Source organism: Sylvia atricapilla, chromosome 1 (genome assembly GCF_009819655.1).
Source record: "Sylvia atricapilla isolate bSylAtr1 chromosome 1, bSylAtr1.pri, whole genome shotgun sequence".
NCBI classification, from domain to species: Eukaryota; Metazoa; Chordata; class Aves; order Passeriformes; family Sylviidae; genus Sylvia; species Sylvia atricapilla.
In genome coordinates this window covers 119,084,773-119,107,704 of record NC_089140.1, presented here as the reverse complement: position 1 = coordinate 119,107,704, position 22,932 = coordinate 119,084,773, and the positions used below count along the sequence as shown (strand labels likewise).

Genomic DNA, 22,932 nt, shown 5'->3' with positions numbered 1-22,932 from the left:
CATACATATAAGTCTATACTATTTGGTATACCATAACCACATGAGTTCTTTGGAATTTTTTACTGTCAGTTTCATCACTAACTCTTTGGCTAATTCTCAGTTTAGATTAATTCCTTACAGCACTTTTTGTTTTTAAAGGAACAAAGTTCTAAGAGAACTACAATTATAATTTAAAAACCTCATCAACACATAAGAAATATGGCAGAAATTATATAAATATTCATAGTAATTCAACAGGACTAAAGTGATTAAATTGAAAGAGATTGGTTTTGACTAATCCATCCATCCTCACTGCAATTATCCAGTTTTTAATAACTTCAGACTATTATTTAGCCCAGACACAACACTATTGCCCACAGAGTACAATAACCAAGTTGCACCAACCAGACTTTTAGGCATTATGAATTTCTTCAATCCCAAATGGACATTTTTTAGAGGGAAGATAATTCCATTCTTGAAGGTAATAAAAACCTAATTCAAGCTTCTTTTATCTCATCTTTGAAAATCTGGCTACCATCAACCAGTTCTCCACCACATGGATGCATTTTGCATAACCAAGGTCAATCCATTCTACAACTACATATACTCTCTAAACAGTCAAACTACCCTTTCTCAGCAATTTCCCATAACGTTAATTTAGTTAATTTCATCTTGATACAGGCTTATTTCCTCCTACTGAAGATCACTATCCTCCTCTTCTGCCTCCACATATCCCTATGAATGGGTATTTGTAACTTCAGAGTGGACAGAAGGGCAATTTTACCTTCTGTTGACCTACCCCTTAAAAATATTATGGTAAAAAAAAAAAAATCTAAGAGGTAATTCTGTCATTTCCAAAAATCTGTTCTAAAAAATGCCAAATGTTTTTTTACTAATCATGTGCCCATGCTGTCTATCAAAGATCAGTACCAGAAGTACAAAGTAGCAAATGAAAAAACAGCATGCGGTACTATATGTCTCACTCAAAAAGCTCTGCTAATCTCTCTGATTAAATTACATACAAGACATAAAGTTTTAAAACATCCTTAATCTAAATGTGTGCTTTTAGTAAAATGCTTTGTGTAAGTCCTATTGCTCCCTAGAACTTCTTCTAAATTTAGAGAAGAGACTGAACTGAGTAATTGAATTGAGCAGAATGCATCAAATTTCTTCTTTCTAAATTGGAAACAGTAGCAAGACACTAAAATTAAATGTATTTTTTAGACAAGCATGTAGAGAATTAGCAGCTTCTGAGGATATGTTGCCAAAATAAAATTTTACAAATTTAGAAACCTTTGATCTTTTCAATCACAGAAATAAACCTGCAAACTCTTTTTAGCTCTCTCTCTCTCTCTCTCTAATGTGGCATCAAGAGAAAAGAAAAAGGATTCTGGGGAAGAAACGTTTTCAGAAGCTTGTTACAGCAATCTTAGCATGGCGATTCCTCTGGAGGTGGTATTTACAATGTCAGTCACACAGACCTTTCTGTTAGATCTTGAGTCTCATTAATATTAACAGTACTCTTTTAGTCACTGATAACACAATTCCATTAGCAGAGACTAAGATAAATAACCCCAAGAAACACTGAATGTAAAAACACTTATCTTGTTCCAAGACAATACTGTATCACAGTTAGTGTGTGCCCAACTCTCAACAATTTTCTTTGCAATTGCCAAACTCACAGAATGTCTTGGCTGACATTGAGAGGAGGGAAATTTGCACCCTGTGCACAGCAGACACAAAATCCCAACAGCAACATCATTTTTTAGGTGCAGACATCAGGTGAAATAATACACACTCCAGTTTTCACAAAATAACTCCTCAAAAAATAAAAATTCTTGCATATTTACCATAACATTCAAAAAAAGCCCCAAAAACCCAAAGAAGCAACTGAAGAAACCTTAATCCCAAATCCTGAGAACACAACCACAGATAGTCACCATTACTGTAGAGGAGTATTTAGGATTTCTATTAATTTCTTAACCCTTCGCAGACTCATGACTTTTTCAGTAGTCAAATAGCCTACTGTCAGTTACTTTATTTTCAATTAACACACAGACAATTTAAAATAGTTGAATTTCTATAAAGAAATGTTAACAGTGGTTGCTATCTGCGGTTCATGTAATTGCTAGTATCCAAAGATCAGCATTTTTCCAAAAGAAAACCCTTTTGTCACTTCTTTTTATAGGTGACAAAGAGTAATTGATTATGCTTTCTGTACTTTCTACAATTGTTTTCATTTATCTTTTATATATTTTAAATAGGAAAACAGCATTATAAAATCACAGAATGCTAGACGCAAAGGGAAAGCCCATTACATAAAACTACTAAACAGAAACGACACTGAAGTTTTAAGCAAAACATTCATAAGTATACCCGAAATGTCCGTACACTAAAAACTTTTAATCTCACAATTTAGTCACTTCTTCAAACTGTAACCTTTTTCATCCAAACTTAATCCTAATCACAAAAAAACCTCCTAACACCAGGAAAACTGACACATGTAGTTTATTAAGCCTTAGATCCTATGGCTTTGTTAGAATAAAAGTTACTGTGAACAACTATTTCTGACTTCCTCCAGCTTAGAGCATTTAAAGCCTGACTCTGTATGACGATGAATATAGAGAATGGAAGTTTTAAAGCTGCCCCATCATTGCCCTGCTGCAAGACACCAAGCAGCAGATAAGAAGGGGACTGCTAAAACTGCTCTCCTTTGTTGGGAGAGGTCTTCTGATGTCAAAAGCAAATCCTGCAGAAATAAAGGAGTATGCTTTACCCTTTCTCTCATAGCAGCTGTTGCTCAAAGACAACATTTGCCACAGTTTTATATCATGTGATTGACAACCACACAACAAACCAACCACTCTTACTAACCATTCCAACTAAAGGGGTAAGAAGTTTGCTTCCCACCATCAGCTAAGGCTCATGGAAAAGGTTTAATGTAATTATTTAGGTAGCCAGCTGCCAATTTCATGTCTTTAAAATAATCCTCACTTTTACAAGTAATTACTGGTGCTGAAACTTGATCAGGCATCACAACTATCCAGCCCACTCAGCTGTCTGGTGAACAAAGCAGACAAATTCAGGGCACTTGTTTCTACTTTAGGATGTAACAACCCTCTGTGCTGTAAGGGTGCTGAAGAACGCAATAATTGGTACAAACATGTTTCCACAGTCCTTCAGAAATGCTCCACAGTCCTTCAGAAATGCTCCACAGTCACAACTGCCATCTCTGATCAGCAACAAATCTGGAGAGGGGCTGTTGATGCTAGCACAGCCTCTCTCAACTAGAACACTCATTCTGTCACTAGCTTGGTTTTTGAAGAGGACTGGAAGAACAATGTACTGTCTGATTGCAAGAAAGATTTGGCATGCTATGATTAAATGAAATATATCTAAGAAACAATGTAATAACAATGTAATTTATTATTACTTATCATATTTTAATTACTATTATCATGTCTACTTTAAGCAGTATGCCTAAAAATTGTATCTCACGCTGTATAAGCAATTTACCTTACAGATTTTTTATATTTAAAATATAAATCAGTTGCTTGTCATGCCTCTTAAAATTAGCATGGATTATTAAAACCATTCTTTACATAGTTATCTCAGATTTCTGTTCCCAGTCTTCTATCCCTATGACAATCTGCAGCAGCACAATGGTAAGTATGGAGAAATAAAGATGTAAATCAATACAGCGTTACAGTATCTTCTTTGATGTAAAAGCCACTTCTCAAAACCTTTATATTTTAATAAAACAAAATCCTTCTGAGTCTAGAATGAGTATCTTCCTTAGTACAGGTTTTCTGCTTAGGACATCCTGGTTTCTAGCTTACCAAGAAATGAACTTTCTTTACAACAATTCCACAAGTCTTTAAAATGCCTAGCCTTTGCATATGCACTTCTCAGCCAGAAGAGTTATATTTAACCAATACCTAATATCTCCACTCAGTGATATTATTTCTCTTTGAAAAGTGATTTTTAGACTTCAATGTTCTCAATTCAACAGGATAAAATAAATTTTCAAAGCAAAAGGCACCACACAAGTTCAGGTCAAAAAAAGAGCAACTGATGTCTTCTACATGGGCTTGTGCAGGGCATTCGATTCTGGCCTGTGCAACATCCTTGACTCAGATCTGGAGAGACATGGCTTCAATGGATGGACCATTCAGAGGGTTATTGCTGGATGGCCACACTCCAAAAAACTGGGGTCAACAGCTCAGTGTCAAAGTGGAAACCAGTGGTGAGTGGCATTCCTCAGGGGATGGTATTGGGATGGATGCTATTTATTACCTTTATTAGTAACACGGACAGTGGGTTCAAGTGTTCCCTCAGCACATTTGTTGATGACATCAAGCTGTGTGATGCAGCTGACATGCTGGAAGGAAGGGATGCCATCCAGTGGGACCTCAGCAGGCCTGAGAGGTGGGGTGGCTGTGCCAACCTCACGGAAGTGCAACAGGCCAAATCTGGATCAGAGCACTCCTAAGCACAAGTACGGGCTGGGCAGAGAATTGGGTTGAGAGCAGCCCTGGATACAAGGACTTCTGAGTGTTGGTAAAACAAGCAGCTTGACATTACTCTGCAATGCACACTTGCAGCCCAGAAAGCCAACCACACCCTGGGCTGCATAAAGAGCAGTGTGACCAGCAGGTCGAGGGAGGTGATTCTCTACCTCCACTCCTGTGAGACCCCACCTGGAGTGTGTCCAGCTCTGGAGCCCCCCATGGATCTACTGCAGCAAGTGCAGAGGAGAGTCATGAAAGTGCTCAAGAGAGGGCTGGAGCACCTCCCCTATGAAAACAGCCTTGAGAGAGTTTGGGTTGTTCAGCCTGGAGAAGAGAAGGCTCTGGGGAGATCTTAGGGCACCTTCCAGTACCTGCAGAGGGACTTTTCACAAGGGCATAGAGGGACAAGACAAGGCATAACAGCTTCAAACTGAAAGAGGCTAGGTTTAGATCAGCTTTTAGGAAGAAATTCTTTAAAGTGAGGGTGATGAAACACTGGAACAGCCTACCCAGAGAAGTTGTGGATATCCCATCCATGGAAGCTTTCCCAGGTTATGTGGGGCCAGGAGCAACTTGATTGAGTGAAAGGTGTCCCGCTCATGAAAAGGGGTGGGACTAATTGATTTTTAAGGTCTCTTCTAACTCAAAACATTCTATGATTCTATGAAATGTCAAGGCATAAAATGTCTCACTGCTGCATTATTTCTGATCAGATTTAGAGTAGCTTAAAATCTGGCAATATTTTCATATGATATACACCTGAAATTACAAAGATGTGGTGTTCTGGTAAGAATGAAAGTTTTAGAACTTTAGAGATATCTACCATTATTGCTTTTATTTGTGGTCTGTAAATAATTATAGGAAGAAATAACATAAAAATTCATTAAGGAGCTCTTTTAAGACTTGCATTTTTCTAAAGGCAAAATATACAACTGAGAGGACTTACGTGCACCCAGTCATAAGAAAATAAAATGCTACTACTTTAATATATGCCAGAGTACCATTATTTAACTCAATATTCAAGGAAATATTTATGCATTTTCCTCAACATCCAGAAGATGGCCACAGAGTTCCCAATAGCCAGTTTTCCTACCTGCCAAACAAAGCTTCCTGGATTTGACACTTGGCTTTTGACATTCAAAGTTTAGACATACTAAGACAACCCGAATGCAACTCTGAATAACTTGACAAAATTCATTCTCAGGATCAGTCTAGGCCAGGGAACTTCCGGGTGGCTGGACTGTCAACCTCATAGTGCATATCACAGGCTCTGTAACAAATTCCAGGACAGAAACAGCATTCTTATTTTACCATTATTAATCCTGCAGCTTTGGGCACAAACACAGAAATATTGTATCATATATCAACTGTCCAGCAGTTCACTGCCCCAATGCTTTCTCCAACTCCAAATTCTCAGGGGTAGCTTATGTTCTTACTGGTGGGACAGGACATCTTAGATATATTTGCATTTTCCATGGCAAAACCTTGTGCCATACTGCAGCAGGCAGCACTGTATGTTCTGGTCCTTGTACCTGTATGAACCATGTATTGAAAACAAGGAAAACTGAAGCTATTTCACAGGATTCTTTGATTATAAAGGACAATAAATGATTGCACCAAACAAAGCATTCCTCCCCCAGAAAAAGTATATAAAAACCTAAAAATCTCACTCATTTCTGTGTAGGATCATTTAAATATGCTTTTTGTTGACTGCCATAATAGATATATTCTCATAATATTGCTTTACCTACAGAGAGTCATTTTACCATTTTCGAAATTAGACAAATTTCATCGAGTAGTAACTCAGATTTTCTGTGAAGGCATCTTGAAATGAAACCTCAGAGTTTTTACCAGTGAGGGGTGTATGTCCTCATATTATTAAGCAACTTTAAGCTCTGTAGTGGTATCCATCTTCAACAAGGATAATATTCCTCCCAGAACTTGACCATATTAAAATAAGAGAAACTCTCATCTTCAAGGCACCTCACATCAACATAGGAGCATAATATACATCTTATAGTCACCATCTAGAAAATATGGATTTAATCCCTCCTCCTCATACTGGCTTTTAAAAAGATAAAAATAATTATCTCTAGTAAAATAATCTCTGCTTTAGACTTGCAGAATATCTATATGCGAATTTCTGAGCAGCTCCAATGGAGAATACAGGTTTCAGGATGAGGTTTAGTGACTAACGAGTAATGCAAACACAGAGAAATAAAATGCAAAGTACCCAACAAATAGCATGTCCCAGAAAACTCTCCTGGACCAAGGCCATATCAGAAGAGAACCAAAACTGCAGAACTCTTTAGGGGAAGGTGTACACTGCAATAGGGCGGTTTAGAGGGGTAGACCACAGCATTCAGTAGCCAAGGACAGAGCCATAGTTCACATTCTGCTGCATTACAAATGCCAACCCCCTTGTACTAAGTAGCAAGATACTTAAGTAGCAAGTGATCTCCTGGACATGCAAACCCCAGTTTATAATTGAAGAGTAATATTTATGCTCATATTGCTCCTCTTTCAACATCAGAAAACATTATTTTGTATTATTACCCATACATCATACTAAAAGCAAGTGGATTTTATGAGCAAAGGCAGTATCAGATAATTATCTTCCTTAAATGCTTGATTGAGCTTATCTAAAAATGTTGATCTCAAAATAAATCACAAGCATTGATCTCACATAAGCACAACATGATTTTAAAGTTCAGACTGAAAAGAAGGGAAAAATCAACATGATGACTAGTCTTGTGGTTCAGTTAGAACACATTTAGGGCTTGATGATCAAGTGATAACAGGGAAGTCATCTCTATAGACCCTAGGTCAATTTCATATCATCAACTAAATACAATTGAAAAAAAAAAAATACTACCATGTTATGTCCTAAAACAATGTCCCTCATAAGCCAATTAACGTAAGTGTAGTTATGTGTCCTGAAGATGTGCATTTACACTTATATCATCATGATCACCATTGGAAATTTCTGGCTTCAATGAATGTCAGTGGTAGTCAACAGAAGTTCATTTTCCATAACTGGAATGTAAGTCATTAAGAGTTTCCTACAGTGCAGAAGCTTCTAAATGAAATCCCATTCTAATGTGTTTGTCAGAGACTACTAAATACATTCAAGTAGTTCATGATGTATATATAAAGCTTCTCACATCCCACATACTCACAGGTTCATCCACAAAACTGAGGACACAATTTTAGCAGTTTGTTAACATACTGTGATTTTGTTTAGAACTTGTTCTACCGCTCTAGTTATGAGATTTTTACTCTGGTTGCTTATCTTCTTCCCTGTAAAATATAAACAGAACACACTCTTCTACGTTTTACTATTTTGTATTTTTCTTAAAGAGGTAAGATCATGCTTGCCTTTCTTAGCATAATTATAAACAACATGAAGTGATTCTAACATTATGATAAATAACTGTTTGAGATACTCTGGAGGGACTTGAAGATCTTTCATTCTTGAAGGTATTGAAGAACCTTCACACCTGGCTCTAGGTGAGCCTGCTTGAGAAGTAGTGATGGACCAGATGCCTTCTGGAGGTAGATCCCTTCCAACCTCAATCATTCTGTGATTCTACAATTTGTTATGATTTCCAGCAATATCTCCTACTAGATGAAAAAACCATGGGATTCTCGTTTACTGATTACTCCTCTTCAAAACTAAGAAACAAAAGAGGATTTTTCTCCTGTTAATACATAGATACCATGGTTTCTGGGATTCCCTGAACTGACTCGGACTAATCATTGAATAGTTTTGGTTCATGTTAACTTATTACCATTTTTTTGACCTTAGAATGTCAACTGAATTCAAAGCATGATAAATTTGATTCTTTCCCTTCGATCTGAAATGTACACTTGGCCTGAACAAGCATTCAAACACTAACAAAATGTCAGTTATCTTTGCTAAAGGACTACTTATGATTAAAAAGAGTACCTATCTCAGAGCAGAAGATATTTTTTCATCAAATGCAGTTACCAGCACCTTCAATATGCACGTATTTTCAATATGCACCCTAATCCTTAACTGTTTGTGTAACATGCAAAGTTGTTCATTAAGCATGCAGACTTTCCACCTAATTGCAGCATGATCTCACTGATTTAGTCCTCAATTTTCCCCTACTCAAAACTCCCATAATCCACTGGCTTCTATATCTGGTTATTTGGTTTTCCCTCCTCAGAAAACAGGGGAAGGAAAAAGGCATATTCACTAGTAAGATCCTTAGCTATACAGATTTTAATTCTGTTTAAAGGCAAACAGGCCAGAAGGTGAAATACAAGAACATACTTTTGAAACAGGATGGAACTTTTCTTCCTTGTGATCTGCACAGGAAGAAGGATGACAACAGTAAAGGTAGGAGACCTTGCAACAAAAGAAAGTTAAATATGCACAAGGGAAACGCAGTATATTCCTGCAAGTTTCTTTATAAAACAAAATCTTCCCTAAATAGATGACTTGATAGTTCAAAATCCAGTTCAATGACATACAGCTGATGGAAGAAAGCAAACAAAATCCAGCTCTCCCTTGTGGGTAAGCCTCTGAAAAATGGTGTATTTGAATCAGCAAGCTCCACCACACTTGGACTATAATTACAAATACAATCTTCTCCAGATTCTCAAAACTCCTAAGATACTTCTAACTCTCGGTGCAAAGTCACTTGTTGGTTTCTCAGACCTACTGAAGCACAGAATTACTCACATTTGATGGGAGTTGGGAGAAGGGTCCAAATAAGAACAAGTTCAGTTTTAATCACTACGACTGAATGTAGAAGAGACCAGACATCTAAGTGCCTAACTCTCACCTTCCAAATCCTACAGGCAGTTCTAATTTGCATGAAGTGCACAAGTTTGTCTCAAAGCAGGTATCTAGACTGCATAGTAAATTAAGCAACACAACAAAAACTAGAATTTAATTCACAGGCTATGTCAACTGCCTAACAGGCAACAAAGTCATGGAAACTCACTAAAAGATCCAAAGCTTATCATTAAAACGTAAACAAATTCCAGGACTTGATGGAAAATTTATTTCACTTCTAACATTTGTTTGCATGTGTCACCCTTTGCTGTTAAAATACTGAAGGAAAAAAGAGAGGGTGCTGTAAAAAGCCATTAATAGTACATTTTGATCATTCGTGTACTCAGCTGTTGAAACCAGTCTGTCTCGCACCACTTCAAAATAAGATTAGTATCAAATGCAGCATTAAACTCATGGCATGCTTGCAGAAAAAAAAAGCACTAACTAGCCTGCTCGAAACAACCATCAGAAGAGGTAGACATAGGATATTGTGATGGCTTTTTTAAAATTCACCACATGGGATGTTTGTTTGGGTACAGCACAGAATGAATTTCATGCAGCTTACAGTTCTTAAAGACCTAGACCTTCTATTCATTGAAGCCCCCTAAGACATTTCCTACGTGCAATCTACATTCTACCTCTGCAAGAATAATAAAATCAATTTAATTTCAAAATTCTACCTTTTCTCTATTTACAAAATTTTCAGATTTTTCATTTGGATTTTTTAATAGCATGCTGACATGTAAGAAATAATAGCAAAGATTTTTTTATTTATTGAAATGAAGTGAAAATCAGAAGTACAGAACATGGAAACAAGAATATACAGCTTAGAATTAATGTGATGCAAGCGTTTTAATGATACCAACAAGAAAAAAAGGTTGAAGTTGTTCATTAAGACTATAACTATAAAAAAACATAAAAAGCCATAAGAAAATATACTATAAATACACTAGAAAATGAGAAAAAAATTAAAATACAGAACTATTACGTCAAAGAGAAGGAATAAAGATAAGAGATGATACAAAGAATTCCCCAGTGTTCAATACTATCCCTGCTTCAGTTTTTACCAAAAAAAATCAACTGGAGCCAGATACTTAACAGTAGTGGCTTTAAGAGGAAAAACTGCAAGCCAGACAAGGGAAGCTGAAATATATGCTGGTGGTTTAGATAGATTGAACTTAGCAGATTCCTGTGAAATTCACTCTAGAGCATTTAACCAACTAACTGAAGAAACCTCTAATCCATTAGCAACTGTCTTTCAGGAACAGAGGATAGAAAGGGCAAATACATATGTTTGAAAAAGAAAAAGGGAAGATGTGAGGAACTACTAACCACCAAGCCTAAATCAGACAACAGTAAGAATCCTAAACAAAACTGTTAAATAAATAATGTATCAACATCTAATGGAATAGAAAGGCGATAAGAACAAGCTGACACGAATTTATCAAGAATGAATCGCATCAAATTACTCTAATTGCATTCTCAACTGGGAAACTTGCCTAATGGGTAAGAGGAAGAAGCAGATGTAAAATACTTCAGCTATAATACTCTGTTTACTATCCTAGATGATACTTCAGTTAAAAAAAAATTAGAGAATTACAATCTATGTGAAAACACTGCAAGGTAGAAAAACATCTGGTGGGAAAAAACACACTTACTGAGTAGCTTTCAAGGACTGGTTGTCAGATCTGAAATGGGATCATGAAGAGGACTGACAATATTTCCATTTATGATCTGGATGAAGAAATAGAGAGCACATTTATGAAACTGAACTTATTATCAGGCTGCGAGTGATTTAAAGCACTCTGGGGGATGGGATTCAAATTCCGTATTATCTTGACAAATCACCAGAAAGCATCAAGTACTAGCAAGAAACAGTGAAGGATGTTTCATTTGTGGAATAACTATGAAAAACAGACTCCAACAATGGTGACCAGTACATTCACCCAGTCCAAGTGTAGGACCCAGAAGAGCTGCAGAGTTTTACACTCCAGTTAGAAAACTGTGGGGCAAGGAGCAGTACAGAATGCTGCAAAATCTATTTAAGGTATAAGGAAGTATAGATTTAGTTCTAGGTAGAAGTGGAAACTTCACAATATTCTGAAGGAAAGACAAAGATGTAGGATTGAAGAGTGAATTTAGGCATTAATTATTGAACTCTTACATCTGATTGGCTTGTATCTCCAGAGAGTGAATAAATAACCCTTTCTGAAATTCAAAATAATTGTTTCTGTATCTGTGCACAGCTTCCCTACAAGTCTCTAAAGGAGGAAAGCTTGAAACCTACATTCACATTCATTACAGGCAATAGTTAGGCTGCAAGTCAGAGATGCTGCCCAGATTTGGTTTAGCTCCTTACAGGCAGATAGACCAATTTACTAGAGGAGTATTTCAAAAAAGCTCTGTAACTATACTACTATAATAAAGGTTTGAAAATTGCTCAGAATATAATTGTGGTGATCAACCTAAAACATTTGGGAGAGTGTGATTTGGGATAATGAGTTTTGGGTATTTGGCACAGTTTGGAAAAATGCTGAATCTCAAAATTTCTTGCAAAACAAATCTTCCATTCCTCATTCAGCACTGACCTCACTATCTGTAAATTCTCCCATGAATCAAGAACTGCCAGGGATAAAATTGAATGAGAGAAGAAATAAATGTTTCTTGCACACACAATCCCACAGATCATGCCACCTAGTTTTTACGTAGCATGGCAAAGACTACATGTTATCGTTTCATACTTTAAAAGTTGTAAGCAGTATTTGCTCCCACAAGTGTATTTCAGAATTCTCTTATAAAGGAAAAAAAAAAAAAAAAAAAAAAGAGCAGCTACTCTGATCATATCCAGTAAGCCTCAGAGCTGTTCATTACATGAGTATTTAAGGGCTAATACATGGGGTTTATTATGAAATTACTGTATTTCATGTTTCTGAGTACTTCTTTGAGATGCTTCAAAATATTTTAATTTCTTTTGAAAACCAGAAGGTCAAGGAAATCAAAGATACAAAATAGCTGAATGTTTTTCAATAACAGGTCTGAACTCTATCAATGAGGTTAAGGTTTTAGAAAGGTTAATCCAATTCAACTACCACACAAAGGAGCAGTCTCCCTGATGCGTTTTTCCACCATTTTCATTAAACCAGCCTCTTGTGCTGATTTCTTTATGAGCTAATTCAGCTCACTAAACTGGTAGAAAACTAATGAGAAAAAAAAAAAAAAAAAAAAAAAAAAAAAAAAAAAAAAGTGGTGCAGGGGTCATAGTTTCAGTTTCCAGGAGAGTTCCTGAATTACCTCAGATAATCTGTAAACCTTATCAACAGGAGTGTAACTGCTGATGTTAATGACCTTGGTCTTCATTGAATAGAAGACTACCTTCCTGATATATGCTTCCAAATCACAATTCAGGCTTCATGGTTACATTAAAAAACTAAAATCAATCAACTTACTGCGAGACAGATTCTCAAGGGCTTTTCCAAGCTTTTTGCTCTCTTGAAGAATATGATTTAGTTCATCAAAATCATGGTTCTCCGGTTTTGTCTTCCAATCCCATTTAGGATGCTCTATTGACCTTGGCACTAAATATACACAGATATATAGATGAAGTTTAGATTTGGTAGTTCAGACTCCTATAGGAGAAAAAAAAAATCTGCACAGTGAGTTTACAAACTCAAGTAGCTTGGGTGAAAATTACTTAACTATCCTTTTATTTTAACTGCCGGAAATACTTTCTTTGGTCAATGTGAAGTAAAAACATCTATGAACAAATGCATACCTGAATTATTCTTAGAACTGAATTGACTGGTAAACTGGATAATTAACATTAATAATTCAAAAATGTATTTCAACTATTGCACATGATGGTATTTAATTTGCAACAACATAGAATTCTGTGGCCTAGAGGTCAATAACAAAAAAATGTCTAAACAAAAATGAGTAAATGGTACTTTTGGCTTTGCTAGTTGTTTGCTAGTTATCAAGAAGAAAAAAAGTAATTTACATACAGCTGTTTGAAACAACTTTTTTCTTTTTCAAAAGCCATGAAGTGTAGATAACACAGTTCATAAAAAAACAGTGAAACAAAGTAAGTCCTTATCATTCATGTTGTGGGGCCTCTAATCTTCATTTCACTACTTAAACAAACTCAGCCTTTGGGAAGCCCAGACCTGACCTTACAATCTGCTGCTCATTATCTATTACCAAAGCCTTTAATTTTAAAATAGCAGTATCTCAACTGCTAAGTTTATCTACAACAAAGAGGAGTGTCTGAGATATGTAGGACGCACAATGAACAGAGTTTCACTCAACAATGCAAACATTTTGAACAAATTGTAGAAATGAAAACAAAAACAATGCGGTTTCTGGAACTGCAGTTTAACATGTTCTTCTTGCCAGTGCTCAGAAGTGAGCTGCTGCTTTTGTCATGAAATGCAACTGTTGGGTTGTCTCCAAACACAGCATTACCATGCTGTGTGAAGATGATGATGTCTAGTCCAACCTTTTCACCAGAAAGGACCAGCTGCATTTTTACCAACCATCATTTACCAGTTTCTGACCACTCACTTAAAAATAGCTTCAAAGGAAACCCTCAAATATCCAATATATCCTGACCAACCTCAAAATTTTTGTTTACTATTTTGACAGCTGTCAACTAATCTATGCTTGTAAACATCCTTTTTTATACATGCTAAGATAAATACATGCTAAGAAGGCAACTTAGAGACTCCTACAGATTATGCTAAAAAGGTGTTAACTTCAATAATTCGTGATAATTTGAACTTCACAATGCTTTTTATGATGGAATGGGGAAATCATGCTCAGACATCGAGGCTGGTAGCTATTACAAAATGTGTTAAATAACTTGGTATTGAAATTTGCCTTTATGCTGACTTTCCTCTGTGTGAATATACAATCTGCTCCACTTTGGATCAACATCAACTTTCCCTCGTGGACTTAAGTCAATAGTCATCTTTTCCAGGTAAAGAAATGGGACAAAGTTACATTGAAGTCCTTCTTTCACAAATAACATGATTCTACCTCCTGTAAACATATATCAACTAATCTTCAAAACAGACATCTATAGAGAGTCTGACAACCCAGGGTATATCCTGATCTGTAACACCCACTCAGGAACCTGGCTGTTAGGGAAGTTAATATAGTAGACTGCAATTACAGACATTTTCAAAGACAGAAGACAAAAGAGACATTAAAAAAGACCTACAGAGATAAGAATAGAAGGAAAGGGACACAAGAACCTCTAATAAGGAGAAGGGAAGAAGGGAGCAAGTTGGAGAGTCAGAGAGTCTTGTTCTGCTTTGTGCTCAAAAAAGGCAGGTAATGTATTTCCTTCTTAGGACAATGGAAATAACAAGGTATAGTGGTGCCCAGTAAATACTTACAGGCTTTAAGGTATTAGAGTATGAGTAGTTTCCACTCATGAGATGAGGAGCCTGTAATTTTTGTTGATACTTATAAATTTCAAACACTATTATATAATTCCCTGGTATAAGAACTGCTAAGTCAATTAAAAGTTAACATAAATTCTTGTGTAACAAAAATCGACTCCATTCACAGACTGTAGCATATACAAATTAAACAGTACAACGTCAGCATCTCTCATCCTTTTTTTCTTATTCATAGAAACAAAATATTCCACCTAGTATTTTTTAAAAATTATTACTAACTGTAAATATAAATTTTTTAATAAAGTAGCAAAGAAATTCTATAAAGAGCTCTCTTTATTTTCACCTACCTTTGTTTAACATTGAGATCAGATGCTCCTTTTGAGGCCTTTTGCAGTCATCTTACCATCACCTTTCTGTGTGCCTGTGCTATATTCTACAGCATCACTCACTAACAGTAAGACAGACTTTTCTTTCTATGTTTATGCTGAACTTGCCACACCAAAAAAATCTCAGAATATCACCAGAACACAAACAGGCAACAATTTAATGTAGTAAAACCATATAAAAAGATGTCCAAACCTTGGAGCTTCCTGGCTACAGAAAATTTCCACAAGTTAGTATTTGATACCATACCAGTTTGAAACAGAACACATTTTTCAAAATAAAAAAGGATTTTTGACACAGCATACACTTTTGAAGCAAAATTTGTCATGAGACAGAAGCTGAATGAAACAAATGTAAGTTCTACTTGACAGCAGTGGAGCTTCCAGAATCAGCAACTGCCAAGTATATGGACCAACTCACATCAGGGAAAAAAAAAAGTCCCAAGATCTTTGTTCTTGATAAGCACGGACACTTGCTCAAGACAGTGACCTGGTTGCTGATTTCAGAAAAATGTCTCACAAACACAGGAAGCTTGGACTGCAGCTCACTAGATGGATAGTGGGAAATCAGTCAAAATCATGGTGGAAATTTGCTTTGCATGCTCGTGTACAATCAGCTGTGTTTTACTGAACCATTTTGTACTTCCGTGAAAAGATACCAGAAGAGTTATGCTGTCATGAATTATTTCTATGTTTCAATACAATTTGTTTCAACAATTATTTGTCTCAATCTGAAGAATCAAAACAGAGGGGGAAGTAAAACAGAATTAGAACTGACTGAAATTTTTATTACTTCTAGAGAAGACACGCTCTTCCTACTTAGCTAGTCTTTCAAATAATGAATGGGTACTAAAAGATCTATTTATAGCATCATACAGCACGTGTTTGTTCTTTCAAGTTCATTTTCTTCTTGCTAACAGATTTTTTCAAAACATAAACTTTTATCTTCTCAGCTGTAGGATCAACAAGCACTGGTAATTTTCAAATGAATGGCTTTGCTGGACGCATTCAGAACTTTACAAACACTATATGACCCTTCTTAGGAATCTTTTCAAATACACGATCCTCCTATGTAAGCATGAAGTCTGTCATTAATTGTTTACGTGCACGTGTCACTATAGACTATACAAGCAAAATCCTTTCATTATACTCTCACCTTCATCTTTCTTTATAACGCTCATTCATTCCACAAAATCATATCAGTAATTTCAAATCTCTTATCACATTACCCACCCCAACCTCATCTCTTTTATTTGGGAGATTTATATATTATTTAACACTTTCTCTTGAAATTATTTGCCTATGATTCAGAAGATTTATTACATCTACATTGTAGCATTTGTACAGAAAGATGTAAAGTTTCCCTTTATGGCAATGAGATTTCACCATCCCATCCTAGGAGACTGGACAGACACACTTGCCAGTACTTCTGATTTTCTGGTGGTGTGCCCTGGCCATAAAAGCACATTAGATTCATTCACAAATGTGTTATGAATTCTGCCACAAATCAGCACACCTTTATTTTTCTACTGGATGATGGTACAAGATCAGTACTGGTTTTATCTACCCATGAAAGTCTATTCAATCCATGATCTGCAGACAGAATCAGACCAGTTGCTCATTAAATTCAACATTTCATTAATGCATTGTATGACCATCTTACATCTCAAACAACAAAAATATGTGTAATATATTTGAGTGTAAAATTACTCATGCATTTAAATCTTGTAATAACATTCCTATTGGAGTTCCTTGATAATAAATCCAAAGTGGTTTATACAGTATCTGGATATTAAAAGGCTGAAAGAATGATGGCCTACAGTCCTAGACTGACCGATAGCAACTAGAAGCACGCAACATTGTATTTGCATATGGGATGTGGTGAGAATGCTGAACTGAAGCAGCACGAAAGGATGATCTGTGACCTGATTTAATATGGAAGTGGTGAAGAGATCAACCTACTTTGCCTAAAAGCAGCTAGCTGGGAAACAAGAAGTCTGTTTTACAAATTAGTTTGAAACTTCCAATTTTTTTTTCTTCAGTTACAGAATGTGAGCACTTGAACATTTCATTTATATACACACAAACACCCCTAGCTCCAAACTCCTTCCTTGCCAGACACCAGCAGCAGCTTCTGCTTAATTCCAGTTTTCCACACACGAAACAAGTGGTCAGATGACTTAGATATTAACATTTGTTTGTGTGTTTCAGGTGCACCTGAGATCATAATAGGCAGGAGGGAGTGGAGGTATCTTTCCAATAAAAAAGTTGAAAGCATAAGGAAAAGACATTTGTGCAGGAATAACATGCACACTGCAGTCAACATCACTATGCTGAAGGAAAAAAAAATTCCTAATTAAATAAATCAAATACCCTCATGTTCACAAACATCCCTATGAAATGACAGTTCTGAATAAACATACAAGTTCAGGATCATTTGAACCAGATGGTGACAAGACAAAAACTCTGAAACAGAACATAATAGAGCTGATGAACTCCATTAAATTTTGGGTTTATTTTGGCTGTTTGGGGGAATGCTTTTTAGATTCTTGGGTGTGGAGATTTGTTCTTTTCTTTTAAACACAAATCTGAGAGTAAATCTTTAGGCCTCAGCAGGTGCAAAACTGTTTCTCAGGTGAGTCCTTACTAACTCTTTGGAGATGTCTTGGGGAAAAAAAGGACAAGAGGTAGAAGCTGAAGACACAAAACAAATGGATTATGGTGTGCATGTTTGGACAGAAATCCCTCTAAACACACTTCCTGATCTGTGTAGTTAAAGGGGTACATGGTACTCGCTGATTTTAGCATAAATCATAAAGAAAGAAATGTCAAAAGAACATTTAGAATATCAATCTATATATACAGATTATATCTATAGATTAATATAAAAATATTAATCTATTTGGCAGAAAATAAGCGAAGTAAGATATGGCAAAAAGGCACATGTCTGAAACCAACCTCTGTGATAGCAACTAAAACAAAATGTAGTTCAAATATACAAAGTATTTTCAAAAAGTTGCAGACACAACTAATTGCAGATGTAAGTAATGAAAACAATAGGATTAATTAAGGTTTAAATAAATCAGTGTTTTGGAAAAAAGAATGGAAATGCATAAACAGCAAAGCATGGAAGCAGAGGATAATAAGGCTGGTAAGGACCTCTGGAAGTCTTCTGGCCCAACTGGTGCCCTAGACTGGTCCATTGAGGACAGGTTGCTCAGACTATTTGGCTCAGTTTTAAAAATACCCCATGATGGTGATTCCATAGCCTCTCTGGACAGGATGTTCCAGTGTTTGACTACCTTTACACTATAATTTTTGTCTCCTCTTGTCCTTTCACTAAACACTCTCGAGAAGACAAATCTGACTATGCCTTCTCATCCATCCCCCAGCATACCAGATGACGGTAACAACAAAATCTCCCCTCAACTTTAAATTCTTCAGTACGACCAAACCAATTTCTTTCAGCTTTTTCTTGTCCATCACATGCTCAAACCCTGTCATCACTATCTTGGTGGGCCTCCACGGGACTTGCTCCAGTACACCACTGTATCTCACAATGCACTCCAGATGCCACCTCAAAAACAAACACTGCTGGCTCTACTCTTGCTACTGCAGCCTAGTATGCAGGTCACCTTCAGCACTGCATGAGCACACAGCCACAGCTGGTTTGTATCTCAAGTCCTTGTCAATGAGCAACCCACATCTTTTTCTGCCAAGCTACTTTCCAGACACACATATCCCAGTTTACACTATTGCTCAGGGTTATTCCATTCAAGATGTAGGATTTTGAATTTGCCTGTGTTGGACTTCAAGAGGTTCCTCTCAGCCCATTCCTCTGTCTTATCCCTCCGAATTGCAGTCCTACTACCCAGAATACCAACCACTTCCCATAATTTGGTCTCACCTACAAATCTAAGAGAAATTCTATCTCATCATCCAAGGCATTAGGAAATTCTTATAAATGCCATCAATCTCAGAACCAGTCCCTTGAGCATGCCATTAAAAATAAGACTTTCCAACTGGACTTTGCACTGCTAGTCACAATCCCTTGAATCTACCAGCTGAGTCAACTTTCCATACATCATCTTGTCCACTTACTGAGTCCACATCTTATCAACTGAGTTATAAGGATATTACAGGAAGCCGACTAAGGTTTTGCTAAGGTCATGGTTTGAAACATCTATTGCTTTTTCTTGGTTACAGGGCCAGTTATTTCATCTAGGAGGGCAACTGTGTTGATCTGATCAGACATTGTCTCATAAATCCATGCTTGATGTTCCAAATCACATTTTCATCCTTGTAACTAGGAACATCTTCCAAGAAAGTTTGCTCAATAATCCTTGCAGAGGGTGAAGATAGGCTGATCAGATTGCCCTTCCTCAAAATCAATGAGGTATTAGCATTTTTCTAATCATCAGGAACATCTCACAATCATTATGACCTTTCAATGATGACAGAATGGCCTTGCAATGATATTAGTCTCCTCTTTCAGCACACTTAAAATCAATCCCATGTAGCACCATGTATTTATCAATGTCCAGTTGCACTAAGCACACCCTAATTCTACCTCCTTTGCAGGCAAAGCTGCACTCCCACACGCTGTTTCTAGCCTTGCTAGCTTGAGAGTAAGTCTTACTGACTGAAGAGTATTATCAAGTGTCCTTCAGTCCACAAGGTCAGATCCTTGATCTCAGCTGTCTTACAGATATACAAAATATTTCCTTGTCTGACATGAGACCTGATAGTTTGGAATAGATAGGCCTCCTCTTTGTCCCCCTAACCGACAACCTCAGGACCAACATGCACAAAACTTGTAGTAGGCACACATGTGATGTGGTGTCACCCCCCAATCTGGGACAAACACAGAGAACTCAAAATCTTCAGAAGATGGCATTGAAGTTATTTGATGCATACCACAGCGTCTGAAGAGCAAGCATAGGGCAGAAGGAAGGAACACAGTACAATGACAGAAAGAGCTCACAATATCTTTTGGCCACTGTTGCTAACAGTGGATCTCTATAAATTGCTGTTATCCTGCAAATCTGTTAGATTAGACACAGACTGAGTGATTATGAGCATTTATTTGAATGTCTGTATTTATTCTTGAAAATAAATTAAAATCCACAGGCTTCTTTTGAACAGACTTAAAAATTCATGTGCCTGTTGAGAGGCACAGTGGAACCGATGACCAAATTTGAGTGCTTTTGAAGCAGGAAATGTGCTTCATGAAGAAACAGAGACAAATGCTACATTTCTAGAAAAAAATAACTCTGAGAAAATCCTGTACAATGGGATACAGCTACCTGTAACAGCTATTTTTACTTGTTGCCATTATTTATTCTCAGTAAAGAATGTTTCACAACCATACAAATTATTAATCACTCAAAAGCACAAAAGCATTTATTGCATAAATTTATCATTATTTACTTTAGCCATTGCTGTGCAATATTATGACTTAGTGAGGTCACTGGGCAATTTTCTTTTGACTCCTTTGAAGTCTTGACTTTCCCATCTTGCTTCTTAAGGAAAGACAACAAATTTTCTAATGCAGCATACTATCTCTGTTCTCATCTGGTACGCCTAGTCACACTCAGAGTTATAAAGATTTGGCTACTGTAAAAATATCAAAAATCTACAAGAGTCAACAGCAGAAAATATAATTTTTCAATTTATTTTGGAGAAAAATCTTGTACAACCAATTCCCTGGGTGTGTAAGTATATGTACATATGTATGCAGACTGTAGATATATATATTTGTCAAAAAAACCCAACATTAGGAATCGAGCTTAAAAATTACGTTTCTTCAATAGCCAGTACACAGGAAGCATACTTCATATTAAGCCTTGTTGTCTTCATTTTCACTAATTTTTTACAGGTAGTTGATAATATTCTCTTCAGCTGCTCTATTTCTACTCTGCCTTTTCTTCCCTGTACATTTAGATCCCTTCAGCAATTCTCAGAACAGTACATCTGTTCTGCTGACACCACTCCCATACCTTGAACAGTATCTGGTTATAATTCATAGTTTTGAATTGCCTGACACACAGAAAAAAATCTATTAGGCCAATATCAACAGAACAGACTTTACATGCGCAAAATGGCAATACCAACTAAAATAACAAACTATAATCAGTATCTCAACCCAAAATAATGCAAGACACCCAGATATTAGTCTGTTTTTTAATCAATCAACCCAGAATTCTTTTATATCTACAGATGATGAGATATATATAGGGCATTAAAAAATATTCATAATTCAAGTGAGATTAAGGCAAGCATCAAACTCTTCTAACATATATATAGGCATTTCATCTTCTCACAGTTTGCTTTCCATTTTAAACCTTATTCAAACGAAAAACATACTACAGTTTGGAAAGTTGGCACAAATTATTAATGTAGTGAAGCTTTCTTACATGACTTGGACTCCGGCGATGGTGGAGAAATGTTGGACACAGCAAGGTCGCTCTTTGACTTTTTAGGCTTTTTTGCATTTACCTGCCAAGGCTTATCATAATTTCTAAAATCTCTTCTTGCTCCTTTATTTTCTGTTAAAAGAATCAAATTAGATAATCATAACATTTGTAAGGTCATTTTTCAAAGGCTTAAAAAAAATTAATCAAAAAACCCCGGAGGTATACCAATCCAAATTAAAGATAACCCCTTTTTTCTCCTAGTCCTGATTTTTTTTTTTGTATTTAGTATATTTACTCCACTTTTTAAATATCAAAATTCAGAAATTATTATGTCCCTCATTAAAAAAGTTATTTTTGTTAAGAAAAAGTCCTTAATGTCCACGTTGTGTACATGTTTCACTATGTTAAAACTGTGCATTTGATATAAATGGTTGATTTGTCAGTAAATTACCACTTTGGCTATCAGCAATTATTTAAGCTCTGTAGTCTGAAACAGATCATTAGCCAATTTTTAAACACAAAACTAATATTGTAATAGGAGCTTGTAACAAAATATGAATATCAAGACTTCTACTTTACAATCAGAACAAATACTATTTCAGAACACTATTTTAATGCTTCTGAAGATTTAAAATCATAAATTATTCACACTGGAGTTTAAAAAGTAGCATAGCATCTCTTCATTAAGGGTTGGGATTATAGGTATATAAAAATATGTATTATTAAAAGAATACCTCAGTAGAGGTTAATCTCAGGCACAAACACACCATGTGAGGGAAAAGGAAAACAAAGAAAGAGGACAGCAAAAGAACCTCTCTCACTGAGAGTGTGACTGCTTCCATTCTGTAACTCTGATCCATACTCACATGATATACACATAGGCTGAGCTGACAGACAGCAATGTATATTAAATTCAGTATTTGCTGGACAAACAGCATTTATTCTGCATTCTCAAAACCATAGAACAGTTCCTGTTCAGTAACTGCTGCACACGTGCATCCAGGAAATCATGGACATAAGTCTAGGAAGATTAAACCAGAGACCAGCCCTTTCTAGCACACAGAACATACCTGATGTTTCACTCTCTGCCCAGAGGGCAGCAGAGCCAGACAATGTTCTCTGAAGCTGACCACGGTTTCCTTGCTTGGACTGAAGATGATCAATTAGAAATGGGATTGGCTGGTCAGGTGTCTCTGTTATCAGCTTGGTCATCAACTCCTTTAGAAAATTAAACCAAAATAAAAAACTAGTGAGATATTGCACCTTAACTAATCCTGTATTAACAAAAAAAAAAAAAAAAAAAAAAAAAAAAAAGAGGCATTTATAAAGAAATGGTTTGTTTTCAAATTTGAAGAAAACCGCTGGAACATCCACCTCCTCAAACTACTGCTAGCTTTGAAGTAGTAGTAGCTATGAAGTACTCATATCTGAAGT

At 36.2% G+C, this 22,932-nt stretch overlaps 1 protein-coding gene across 1 annotated transcript in view; it reads right to left on the bottom strand.

Annotated features, from left to right (window-relative positions):
- The window catches only part of C1H8orf34 (chromosome 1 C8orf34 homolog), a 148,558-nt gene that overhangs the window by 101,900 nt on the left and 23,726 nt on the right, over positions 1-22,932 (bottom strand). The window contains exons 2-4 of the mRNA XM_066332160.1: positions 22,569-22,716; positions 21,499-21,630; positions 12,744-12,872 (exon numbers count right to left, since the gene is read on the bottom strand). Of these exons, the coding sequence (XP_066188257.1) occupies positions 12,744-12,872; positions 21,499-21,630; positions 22,569-22,716 (409 nt within the window). The remainder of the gene's footprint in view (positions 1-12,743; positions 12,873-21,498; positions 21,631-22,568; positions 22,717-22,932) is intronic.